The sequence below is a fragment of the Scyliorhinus torazame genome, chromosome 10, assembly GCF_047496885.1.
Source record: "Scyliorhinus torazame isolate Kashiwa2021f chromosome 10, sScyTor2.1, whole genome shotgun sequence".
Taxonomy (NCBI): domain Eukaryota; kingdom Metazoa; phylum Chordata; class Chondrichthyes; order Carcharhiniformes; family Scyliorhinidae; genus Scyliorhinus; species Scyliorhinus torazame.
The window spans coordinates 161,327,208-161,339,292 of NC_092716.1; the positions used below are offsets into that span (position 1 = coordinate 161,327,208).

Genomic DNA, 12,085 nt, shown 5'->3' on the forward strand with positions numbered 1-12,085 from the left:
GGTGGATTTTCCTCCTCACCGTGCATAAGGTCTACTCGCAAATCAACTTTTTAGAAATTGTCAGGACTCTGCTGCCATGGGTAAAGAAAGCTGAGTATTCTGCAATTGTAATTTACGACGATGCTCCGCACCTCGGAGATGTGGTTTTGGAGAGGCGGCCGGCTGGATGACCGACATGGAATTTGGATGTGGGGCTGTTAGTGGACTTGGGCTATTGTGTAAATATGGCCAAGGTGTTGGATGATTATGTACAGTTCAACAGGAATGGGGAGGTTTCATCCTCAGTGTTGTGGGGAGGCGATTGCTTATAAGGTGCGGATGGATAGGGAGTGGGGGAGGAATGCCAGTGGTTACTGGATGAGATATTGGAGGTGGTGGGAAGTATTTGGAGGAGCCTATCCCAGAGCTTTTGGCAAACAGGAAGCTGTTGCAGGCACAGTTTGACCTGGTGTCCACGGATAGTACGGCTTGACAGTTCAGACGAGCGAGAGCGGCAGTCTATGAGTATGGGGAGAAGGCCAGCAGGCTGCTAGTATGCCAGTTGAGGCAGCCGGCAGCGCCCCGGGAAATCATTCAGATATGGGAGAGAAAAGGATGAGTTGGTTTCGGCCCCAGTGAAGTTGATCAGAGTGTTTGAGGAGTTTTTCAAAAGTCGTACAGCTCTGATGCTCCGGAGGACGATTCGGACATGGTTGATTTTTTTGGAGGGGTTGGAGTGTCCAAGGGTGGTGGAGGAGCACCGGAACGGATTGGAGGAGCCACTGGGGGTAGAGGAAATCAGGAAGGCAATTGGGAATATGCAGACGGGGAAGGCACCGGGGCCGGATGGATGCCAAGTGGAGTTTTATAAAAAGTTCACGGACAGGTTTATCCCGCTGCTGATGGAAGTATTTGAGAATGCGATGGTTTGGTGAGTGCTCCCAAAATGGTGGGTCAGGCTTCCATTTCACTCCTGAAGAAGGACAGGGACCTAGTGGAATGTGGGTCATACCGACTCATCTCATTGTTGACCGTGGACGCAAAGACTTTAGCGAAGGTGTTGCCGCCTAGATTGGAGGGGCGTCTCCCGCAGGTCATTGGGGAGGATCAGAGGGGATTTGTGAAGGATACGCCATTGTCTTCCAATGTGCGGCGCCTCTTAAATGTGGTGTTGTCTCAGACAAAGGGGATAAGGAGGAAGTGATTGCAGCATTGTATGCAGAGAAGACCTTTGATAGGGTGGAGTGGAGGTTTGTGTCAAGGGTTCAGTTGTTGTACCAGGAGCCAAAGGCTAGTGTCTGGACAAATAATGTAAACACTGGCTGCTTCTGACTGCATAGGGGAACAAGGCAGAGGTGCGCTACATCCCCTCTCTTAGTCGTGTTGGTGACTGAGGCTTTGGCCACCAGCTTGCATAAGTGGAGGTGGATAACGAGGAGGGGAAGGAGAATAGGGGGCGGGATTCTCTCACCCCGGGGCCGGGCTGGAGAACCGCCGGGACTGGCGCGAATCGCACCATGCCGCCTTGGCGCCGGTCCGCCGATTCTCCAGAGAGCGGAGAATCGTCAGCATTGGCGCCGGCGCGGCGCGGGTCGGGGGCCGCTCTACTAGGCACCCCCGGCGATTCTCGGTCCGGGATGGGCCGAGCGGCCACGCTATAAAAGCCGAGTCCCGCCGGCGCCGTCCACACCTGCTCCTACCCTGCTGGACCTCGGCCTGGATGCATCTGGGGGTAGCCTGGTTGGGGGGGGGGGGCGGAGGGGGTTCTGACCCCAGCTGGGGCCTCCGCTGTGGCCTGGCCCGCGATTGGGGCTTACCAATCGGCGGGCCGGCCTCTCGGGCTGGGGGCCTCATTTGCTCCGCGCCAGCCCCTGTAGCCCTACGCCATGTTGCATCGGGGCCGGCGCGGAGAAGGGAGCCACTGTGCATGCGTGCATTGGTGCCGGTCCCACTGCGCATGCGCGCATTGCCGCCGGCCCGACTGCATATGCGTAGACCCGCGGCGCCCATCTGACGCCAGGGAGCGGCATGGGTTGCACCAGTGCCGTGCTGGCCCCCTGTAGGGGTCAGAATTGCTGCTCCTGAGGCCATGTTGACGCCATCGAGAAACGCAACGAAGATTACGACGTCGTCAACACTTAGCCTCAGGACCTCCGGTTGCGGCTATGCGGAGCTAAGTCGCACATTCGACAGCTCCCGCAAAAAACTGACCTTTGGTCTCTTTTCAGGGCCCACAGCGGGAAACGTCGAAAAAATGCCGTTGGGGGCCCTGAAAAGAGACCAAAAGTCAGTTTTTTGCGGGAGCTGCCAAATGTGCGACTTAGCTCCGCATAGCCGCAACCGGAGTACAATAGTTCCCCAACAGTATATGGCTTTAACAGGTGCGGGGCGACTAAAAATGTGGTGGTGGACCCGAAGAAGGTGCGGGGGAAGAAGAACAAAATGGTGGCAGGCGGGGACCAGGCAGCGTGGATGCAGTGGGCGCGGGAGCAACAGGTGGTTATCCAGCGCTGCTTTAGGGAGATTAAAGAGGACCTGCTTGAGCCGATGTAGGCTTCTAGCGATAAGCTGCTGGAGACACAGACGGCCCAGGGGGTGGCGATCTGCGAGGTCTGACAAAAGATCTCTGACAACGAGGATGAGATCTTAGGCCAGGCACGAGGCGCTCCACAAGAAATGGCAGGTGCGGTTCGAGGAGATGGAGAATCGGTCGAGGCGGAAGAACTTGCGGATTCTGGGCCTCCCGGAGGGGCTGGAGGGGCCGGATGTGGGGGCCTATGTGGTCACCATGTTGAACTTGCTGATGGGAGTGGGGTCCTTCCAGGGACCCCTGGAGGTGGAAGGGGCCCATAGAGTGCTGGCGAGGAGGCCCAAGGCTAACGAGCCTCCGCAGGCGGTACTGGTGCGGTTTCATCGGTTCGCTGATCGGGAGTGTATGCTCAGGTGGGCCAAAAAGGAGAGGAGCAGCAGGTGGGAGAACGCGGAGGTTTGAATATACCAGGACTGGAGTGCGGAGGTGGCGAAGAGGAGGGCCGGGTACAATCGAGCGAAGGTGGTGCTGCGCAGGAAGGGGGTGAAGTTTGGCATGTTGCAGCCAGCGCGACTGTGGGTCACCTACAAGGACCGGCACCATTATTTTGCGTCTCCGGAGGAGGCGTGGGCCTTTGTTCAGGCCGAGAAGTTGGACACAGATTGAGGGTCGGGATGGGCGTTTGGGGATTGCTGTTGAGATGTTACTTTTTGAGGGGGGGGTCCTTTGCTCTTGTTTTTTTTCTTTCTGGTTTGGTGAGGGTGGTTAGGGCGGGTTGGGCACTGTTTTGGTTGGGTTGGTCGGGGGGGCTCTTGGAGGGGGGTAAGCAAATGGAACAGGGGTGGATGGCCGGCAGTGTGATGGGGCCCTGTGGAGGAGGGGGAGGCCCGAGTCGGGGGTGAGGGGACTGGGCCTGTAAAAGGAGCTGCGTCAGAGGTGGCGGGGCCGGGTAGGTGGTAAACGCGGGCTTTTTCCCGCGCTGAAGACTGGAGGGGGCGGGGCCGGGGCGGGGAAGCGAGGGTTGTTTCCCGCGCTTGGGATGGAAGGTGGAGGTGGAGAGTCTGCGGATGGGGAATGGAAGAGGAGGGTGTGACACACAATGGGAGGAGTTGAAGGAGAGGCGGGAGCGGCCGGGGTCAGAGGAGTCAGCTGACTTGCGGAAGTGCAATGGGGGGAGTAAAGCAGCTAGGAGGGGTCCTAGCTTGGGGGGGGGGGGGGGGGCGAGTTGCTGCTGCTATGGTCAAGGGGGAGCTGGAGCGAGTGGGGGAGGTCGAGACGGGGGTCTGCCACCATGGGGAATGGGCCGAGAGTGGGGTGCGGGCGCGTGGCTGGCCGAGGAGGGGTTATGGCTTGTTGGCGGGGTAGGGGGGCGGGTAGCCCCCTGATCCGGCTCTGATAACCTGGAATGTAAGGGGACTGAACGGGCCGGTCAAGAGGGCCCGCGTGTTCGCGCACCTGAAGGGGCTGAAGGCGGATGTGGTCATGCTCCAGGAGACACACCTGAAGGTGGCAGACCAGGTAAGATTGAGGAAAAGGTGGGTAGGTCAGGTGTTTCATTCGGGGCTGGTTGCCAAAAATCGAGGGATGGCGATCTTGGTGGGAAAGAGGGTGTCGTTCGAGGCGTCGAGCATTGTGGCAGACAATGGCGGTAGGTACGTAATGGTTAGTGGTAAGCTGCAGGGAGAGAGGGTGGTACTGGTCAATGTGTGTGCCCCGAACTGGGACGATGGGCCGATTTTGGGTCGGATCCCAGATATGGAAGTGGGGGGGGGGCCTGATAATGGGGGGAGACTTTAACACATTGTTGGATCCGGCACTGGATCACTCCAGGTCTAGGACGAGTAGGAAGTCGTCGGCGGCTAAGGTGCTGAGGGGGTTTATGGACCAGAGGGAGGGGTGGACCCTTGGAGATTTGCAAGGCCGGGGGTTAGGGAATCTTCATTCTTCTCACATGTCCATAAGGCTTATTCCCGGATTGACTTTTTTATTTTGAGCAGAGCGCTGTTAGCGAGAGGAGAGGATACTGAGTAGTCGGCGATAGCCATTTCGGATCACGCCCCACATTGGGTGGGCTTAGAGCTGGGGGAGGAGAGGGACCAGCGCCCGTTGTGGCGTTTGGAGGTGGGGCTGTTGGCGGATGAGGAGGTGAGTGAGCGGGTCCGAGGAAGCATAGAGAGGTACCTGGAGGCCAACGATAACGGGGAGGTCCGAGTGGGGATGGTATGGGAGGCGCTGAAGGCAGTGGTTAGGGGAGAGCTGATCTCCATTAGGGCCCACAAGGAGAGGAGGGAACAGAGGGAGAGGCTGGTGCGGGAGATGATGAGGATAGACAGGAGGTATGCGGAGGTGCCTGAAGAAGGACTGTTGAGGAAGAGGCGCAGCCTCCAGGCCGAATTCGACCTGGTGACCACCAGGAAGGCGGAGGTGCAGTGGAGGAAGGCCCAGGGGGCGATTTATGAGTATGGGGAAAAGGCAAGCCAGATGCTGGCGCATCAGCTTCGGAAGCGGGACGGAGCTAGGGAGATCGGGGAAGTTAAGGACTGGGGAGGGAGTGTGGTGAAGAGTGGGGTTGGCATCAATGGGGTCTTTAGGGGCTTTTATGAGGAATTGCATCGGTCTGAGCCCCCACTGGAGGAGGGAGGGATGGGCCGCCTTCTGGACCAATTGAGGTTTCCGAAGGTGAAGGAGGGACTGGTGGCGGGATTGGGGGCCCCAATTGGGCTGGAGGAGCTGACCAAAGGGATAGGGAGCATGCAGGCGGGGAAGGCACCGGGGCCGGACGGTTTCCCGGTCGAATTCTATAAAAAATATATGGACCTATTGGGCCCATTGCTAGTTAGGACCTTTAATGAGGCAAGGGGGGGGGGGGCTTTGCCCCCGACAATGGCCCGGGCACTGATCTCCTTGATCCTGAAGCGGGACAAGGATCCCCTGCAGTGTGGGTCTTACAGGCCGATTTCATTGCTAAACGTAGATGCCAAGGTGCTGGCGAAGGTCTGAGCCACGAGGATTGAGGATTGTGTGCTGCAGGTCATCCATGAAGACCAGACGGGGTTTGTGAAGGGGAGACAGTTGAACGCGAATGTGCGGAGGCTTCTGAACGTTATCATGATGCCGGCGAGGGAGGGGGAGGCGGAGATAGTGGTGGCGATGGACGCTGAGAAAACCTTCGATAGGGTAGAGTGGGGGTACCTGTGGGAGGTGCTGAAGAGGTTTGGGTTTGGGGAGGGTTTTGCCAGGTGGGTTAGGCTGTGTATGAGGTCCCGAAGGCGAGTGTGGCCACGAACAGGAGGAGGTCTGAGTACTTTTGGTTGCATCGAGGGACGAGGCAGGGGTGCCCCCTGTCCCCCCTGCTCTTCGCACTGGTGATTGAACCCCTGGCTATGGCACTGAGGGAGTCGAGGAACTGGAGGGGGTTGGTGCGGGGTGGGGAGGAGCATAGGGTGTCGCTCTATGCGGACGACTTGCTGTTATATGTGGCGGACCCGGTGGGGGGAATGCCGGAGGTAATGAGGATCCTCAGGGAATTCGGGGATTTCTCGGGGTACAAGCTCAACATGGGAAAGAGTGAGCTGTTCGTGGTTCACCCAGGGGACCAGGAGAGGGGGATTGGTGAGCTCCCACTAAAAAGGGCGGAGAGGAGCTTCAGGTATTTGGGGGTCCAGGTGGCCAGGAGCTGGGGGGCCCTGCATAGGCTTAATTTCACAAGGCTGGTGGAGCAAATGGAGGAGGAGTTCAAGAGGTGGGACGCGTTGCCGCTGTCCTTGGCGGGTAGGGTGCAGTCAATCAAAATGACGGTGGTCCCAAGGTTTTTGTTCCCGTTCCAGAGCCTCCCCATGTTTATCCCGAAGGCCTTTTTTAGGTGGGTCAACAGGAGCATAACGGGGTTTGTGTGGACGCGAGGGACTCTGAGGGTGAGAAGGGTGTTCCTGGAGCGCAGTAGAGATAGGGGGGGGCTGGCGCTGCCCAACCTCTGTGGGTACTACTGGGCCGCCAATGCGACGATGGTGTGCAAGTGGATGATGGAGGGGGAGGGGGCTGCATGGAAGAGGCTGGAGATGGCGTCCTGTGTGGGTACGAGTCTGGGGGCGCTGGCAACGGCGCCGCTGCCGCTCCCTCCAAGGAGGTATACCACGAGCCCGGTAGTGGCGGCTGCCCTCAAAATCTGGGTGCAGTGGAGGCGGCACTGGGGGGAAGTTGGGGCCTCAGTGTGGACCCCAATACGTGGGAAACACCGGTTCGTTCCAGGGAGGACAGATGGAGGGTTTTCGGGGTGGCACAGGGCAGGGATACCAATGTTGGGAGACCTGTTTGTGGACGGGAAGTTCGCGAGCCTGGGTGAGTTGGAGGAGAATTATGGGCTCCCACCCGGGGAACACCGTCAGGTACTTAAAGGTAAGGGCGTTTGTCAGGCGGCAGGTGGTGGAATTCCCGCGGCTGCTGCCACGCACAGTACAGGACAGGGTGCTCTCGGGGGGGGGGGATGGGTGGGAGTGGGGAAGATCTCGGAAACTTACTAGGTGATGCAGGAGGAGGAGGAGGCTTCAGTGGTGGAGGTGAAAGGTAAGTGGGAGGAGGAGTTGGGAGAGGAGATCGAGGAAGGGACGTGGGCAGATGCCCGAGGGAGGGTGAACTCTTCATCTTCGTGCGCAAGGCTCAGCCTCATACAGTTTAAGGTGCTGCACAGGGCACACATGACCGGGACAAGGATGAGCCAGTTTTTTGGGGGTGAGGACAGGTGTGTTAGGTGCTCAGGGAGCCCAGCAAACCACACCCATATGTTCTGGGCATGCCCAGCGCTGGAGGAATTTTGGAAGGGCGTAGCGAGGACGGTGTCGAGGGTGGTAGGATCCAGGGTCAAGCCGGGCTGGGGGCTCGCAATATTTGGGGTGGCAGAGGAGCCGGGAGTGCAGGAGGCGAAAGAGGCCGGTATTCTGGCCTTTGCGTTCCTGGTAGCCCGGCGGAGGATTCTTCTTCAGTGGAAGGACGCGAGGCCCCCAAGCGTGGAATCCTGGATCAACGATATGGCGGGGTTTATTAAGTTGGAGAGGATGAAATTCGCCTTGAGAGGGTCGGTACAAGGGTTCTTCAGGCGGTGGCAACCATTCTTTGACTGCCTGGCAGAACGGTAGACATTGGTCAATGGCAGCAGCAACTCGGGGTGGGGGGGGGGGGGGGGGGGGGGGGGAGTTACTTTATTTATGTTTATTTACATTGGGGGGTCTGAGGGGGTGTATATATTTGCTATGTTGGCTTTGTGTTAAGTTGGGGTGTTAATTTATTATTTATGTGCAGGGGGGAGGGTGTATGGAGGGTTGTTTTTTGACTGTTTTGTATTTAACCCTGTCGGGTTCCTTTTTCATTTTGTTATTGATATTCTGTGAAAACCTTAATAAAATTATTTTTAAAAAAATACCACTTAGCCTCAGGATCAGAGAATCCCGCCCAGGGTGTGTCTGTACGTTGACGATCTGCTGCTATCTGTCTCGGATCCGGTCCTGACGGTGGGGACACTAAAGCGGTTTGGAGCTTTTTCCGAGTATAAACTGAATTGGGATAAAAGTGAATGTTTTCCGCTCACCTCGCCAGGGAGGGGAACTAATTTGGGGGTGTTGCCTTCAGGCTGACAAACTCGCATTTCAGGTACTTAGGAGTACAAGTGGCAAGAGATTGGGCGCAGCTCCAGAGGCTAAATTTTACCAGCTTGGTGAGCAGGGTGAAAGCAGACTTACAGAGATGGGAAAGCCTCCCACTGTCATGAGCTGGACAAGTGCAATCAGCGAAGATGAATATCTTCCCATAGTTCTTGTTCCTATTTCAATTTCTGCCGGTGTTTTCTACTAAAAAACTAACTTGATAGAGTTTTTCGAGGAGGTCACTAAGATGATTGATGCAGGTAGGGCAGTGGATGTTGTCTACATGGACTTCAGTAAGGCCTTTGACAAGGTCCCTCATGGTAGACTAGTACAAAAGGTGAAGTCACACGGGATCAGGGGTGAGCTGGCAAGGTGGATTCAGAACTGGCTAGGCCATAGAAGGCAGAGGGTAGCAATGGAGGGATGCTTTTCTAATTGGAGGGCTGTGACCAGTGGTGTTCCACAGGGATCAGTGCTGGGACCTTTGCTGTTTGTAGTATATATAAATGATTTGGAGGAAAATGTAACTGGTCTGATTAGTAAGTTTGCAGACGACACAAAGGTTGGTGGAATTGCGGATAGCGATGAGGACTGTCTGAGGATACAGCAGGATTTAGATTGTCTGGAGACTTGGGCGGAGAGATGGCAGATGGAGTTTAATCCGGACAAATGTGAGGTAATGCATTTTGGAAGGGCTAATGCAGGTAGGGAATATACAGTGAATGGTAGAACCCTCAAGAGTATTGAAAGTCAAAGAGATCTAGGAGTACAGGTCCACAGGTCATTGAAAGGGGCAACACAGGTGGAGAAGGTAGTCAAGAAGGCATACGGCATACTTGCCTTCATTGGACGGGGCATTGAGTATAAGAATTGGCAAGTCATGTTGCAGCTGTATAGAACCTTAGTTAGGCCACACTTGGAGTATAGTGTTCAATTCTGGTCGCCACACTACCAGAAGGATGTGGAGGCTTTAGAGAGGGTGCAGAAGAGATTTACCAGAATGTTGCCTGGTATGGAGGGCATAAGCTATGAGGAGCGATTGAATAAACTCGGTTTGTTCTCTCTGGAACGAAGGAGGTTGAGGGGCGACCTGATAGAGGTCTACAAAATTATGAGGGGCATAGACAGAGTGGATAGTCAGAGGCTTTTCCCCAGGGTAGAGGGGTCAATTACTAGGGGGCATAGGTTTAAGGTGAGAGGGGCAAGGTTTAGAGTAGATGTACGAGGCAAGTTTTTTACGCAGAGGGTAGTGGGTGCCTGGAACTCGCTACCGGAGGAGGTAGTGGAAGCAGGGACGATAGGGACATTTAAGGGGCATCTTGACAAATATATGAATAGGATGGGAATAGAAGGATACGGACCCAGGAAGTGTAGAAGATTGTAGTTTAGTCGGGCAGTATGGTCGGCGCGGGCTTGGAGGGCCGAAGGGCCTGTTCCTGTGCTGTACATTTCTTTGTTCTTTGTTCTTTGTAAACATGTTCTTTGTAGGGGCAGAAAGCATAATTTTGTCATTTATGTGGGCAGGGAAGTTGGCGAGGATCCAAAGGGTGGTCTTACAGAGGGACCGGCTGTCAGGAGGGTTGGGGCTGCTGAACGTGCTTTACTACGAATGGGTGACAAATGGGGAGAGGCTGCTGGGTTAATGGGGTATCAGGAGTCAGTTTGGGCAAAGATGGAGGCCAGATTGTGTGGGGAATGGCCCTGCTCCTACTCTCCCCAAGGAGGTTTTTGAGGAACCTGGTGGTGGTGGCTGCTCTAAAAATATAGAGGCCACGTTAGGGGGATTGGTCACGCTAAATTGTCCCTTAATTGGAATTACATTTTTTAAAAATAGGGGCAAATATGGCAGCACTTTAACGTGGAGATAGGATCTAGGATGTTACCAATCAGAGACAGGGATAATCCTGTTTTGGAGCCGGCTAGGGTGGATAGATTTAGGGGCTGGGAGGATAAGGGAGTGGCAGTAATGGGGGGATTTGTTTCTAGAGGGGCAGTTTGGAAGTCTGGGGACGTTTGTGGAGAAGGGTGGGCTCGCACAGTCAGAGGCGTTCAGATACTTGCAAGTCCGGAATTTTCCGAGGAAGGATTATTTGAGTTTTCCGGTTGCGCAACCCGTGTCGTTGGTGGAGAGGGTACTGTCGCTGTCTGAGTTGGAGGAGGGAAAACTTCAGGTCTCGATGGGAGGCTGTTGGCAGAGGACGGGGCCTCGCTGGAGAGAATAAAGGCAAAATGGGAGGAGGAGCTGGGGGGTGAAGTGGAGAGGTTGGTGAGGTTTGAGGCATTATGGAGGGTGAATGCCATGTCATCGTGTGCAATGCTCGGGCTCACATAACAGAAGGTGGTGCATTGGGCACACTTCATGAATGCAAGGATGAGTCAGGTGTTTGAGGGGGTAGAAGACGAGTGGTGTGGGAGGGGCCCAGTGAATCACGTACATATGTTCTGGGCGTGTCCTAAGCTAGCAAACCTTTGGGGCTCTTTCTTCTGCACCATGTCGGCAATCTTAGACAGGGGGCTGGAGGCTTGTCCCCTAAAGGTCAGATTTGGGGTGGCAGAGCTGCCGGAGCTGCAGGCGGGAGCGGGGCAGATGTTTTAGTTTTTGCCTCGCTGATTGCTTGGAGATTCTGCTGGAGATGGAGGTGAGCTTCTCCGCCCAATACCTCGGTGCGGCTGGGGGACCTTCTGGAATTTTTGTCTTTGGAGAAAGAGAAAGGGGTCGACTGGGTTGTTCTATATAAGCTGGCAACCATTTAATTATGCTGTTGGGGGGAGTGGGGGGGTTTGTTCGGGCTGCTCATGTTTTTGTGTTATGTTGATTTATGTTTTTCTACTTGTATATAAATTTAAAAATGTTCAACAAAAATATTTACAAAACAGGATTCCTCGATGGCATTATACCATTGTGCACTCCTGCAGCCCTACAATTCGTACCCACCCCCAGGACTCTCTTGCGTGTCACATCACTGCGCTACCTCCCAAACCCCACCCTATTGGTGGCCATGCCTTTCTTGCCTGGCCCTTTTCCCTTCTTCCCATATCTCCTCCTTCACGATCCTCCTCAGACATAACCTTTTCTGACCACGCTTTTGGTCACCTCTGCTAATGTTTCTCCCTTTATCCAAGTGCCTGTGAAGCTCTTTTGGATGTTTTTCTACATTCAGGCTTTGAATGGTATGTGATTGATTGGTCTCCCACAAACAAAAATATTTGACAAACACATTCAGGAAAGTTGTGCTCCATTCGTGACGATGATCTGACAAATGGCACAGTATGATTTCCTCCTTGTCATCCCAAATTACATCTAAAAAAAAAACCTCTGGACTTGCCACAGGTTTGTTCTAATCTTCTTTTTTATTTGACAGCTGGACACACCAAGTAAATATGGTCGACCTTCACAAGGTGAGACTGATGATTATCAAAGAGGATCCAGACAGCCTTTGAACTTGACCCAAATGAGTTTGCCGTGGAAACCAGAGGTGAGGATCAGAGAAGAAAAGCATATAAAACTAGTTTAGTATTTAGACACCGTTTAATTTAAATAAAACTTTTTCCCTTGTGTTGTTCCCTCTACTCTGTACAGCCAAAGAATTATCAAGTAAATTCAAAGCAGCTTTTTTCTCTTGAAAATTGATATTACTTCTTCGCTTGCCATAAATTACAACCTTTCATGGGCGGTCTGCTCTATAAAGCTGTGAAACGCAAGATAATGAGCAATCACTGACATTTTGGTTTTGGAGCTTTTCACAGTAACTTCATTGAAACCTACTTGTGACAATAAGCGATTTTTATTATTATTATTGCTCCAAAGTGTTCAGGAACTGGCACATCAAATGGGGAAAGTACAGTCAATAGCTGGCAGTTTGGGACAACTATTCGTTAAATCTGACCAAATAAAGCCATATATGTTTTTAGAATCTAATCTCCACTCTTGCCCTCTCTC

At 54.1% G+C, this 12,085-nt stretch overlaps 1 protein-coding gene across 2 annotated transcripts in view; it reads left to right on the top strand.

Annotated features, from left to right (window-relative positions):
* The window catches only part of LOC140431000 (N-acetyl-beta-glucosaminyl-glycoprotein 4-beta-N-acetylgalactosaminyltransferase 1-like), a 1,349,192-nt gene that overhangs the window by 670,268 nt on the left and 666,839 nt on the right, over positions 1-12,085 (top strand). Inside the window, exon 3 of one of the 2 annotated variants that reach the window (XM_072518891.1) lies at positions 11,508-11,621. The exons of the other annotated variant lie outside the window; for it this stretch is intronic. Within the exon in view, the coding sequence (XP_072374992.1) occupies positions 11,508-11,621 (114 nt within the window). The remainder of the gene's footprint in view (positions 1-11,507; positions 11,622-12,085) is intronic. 2 annotated transcript variants of the gene reach the window in all.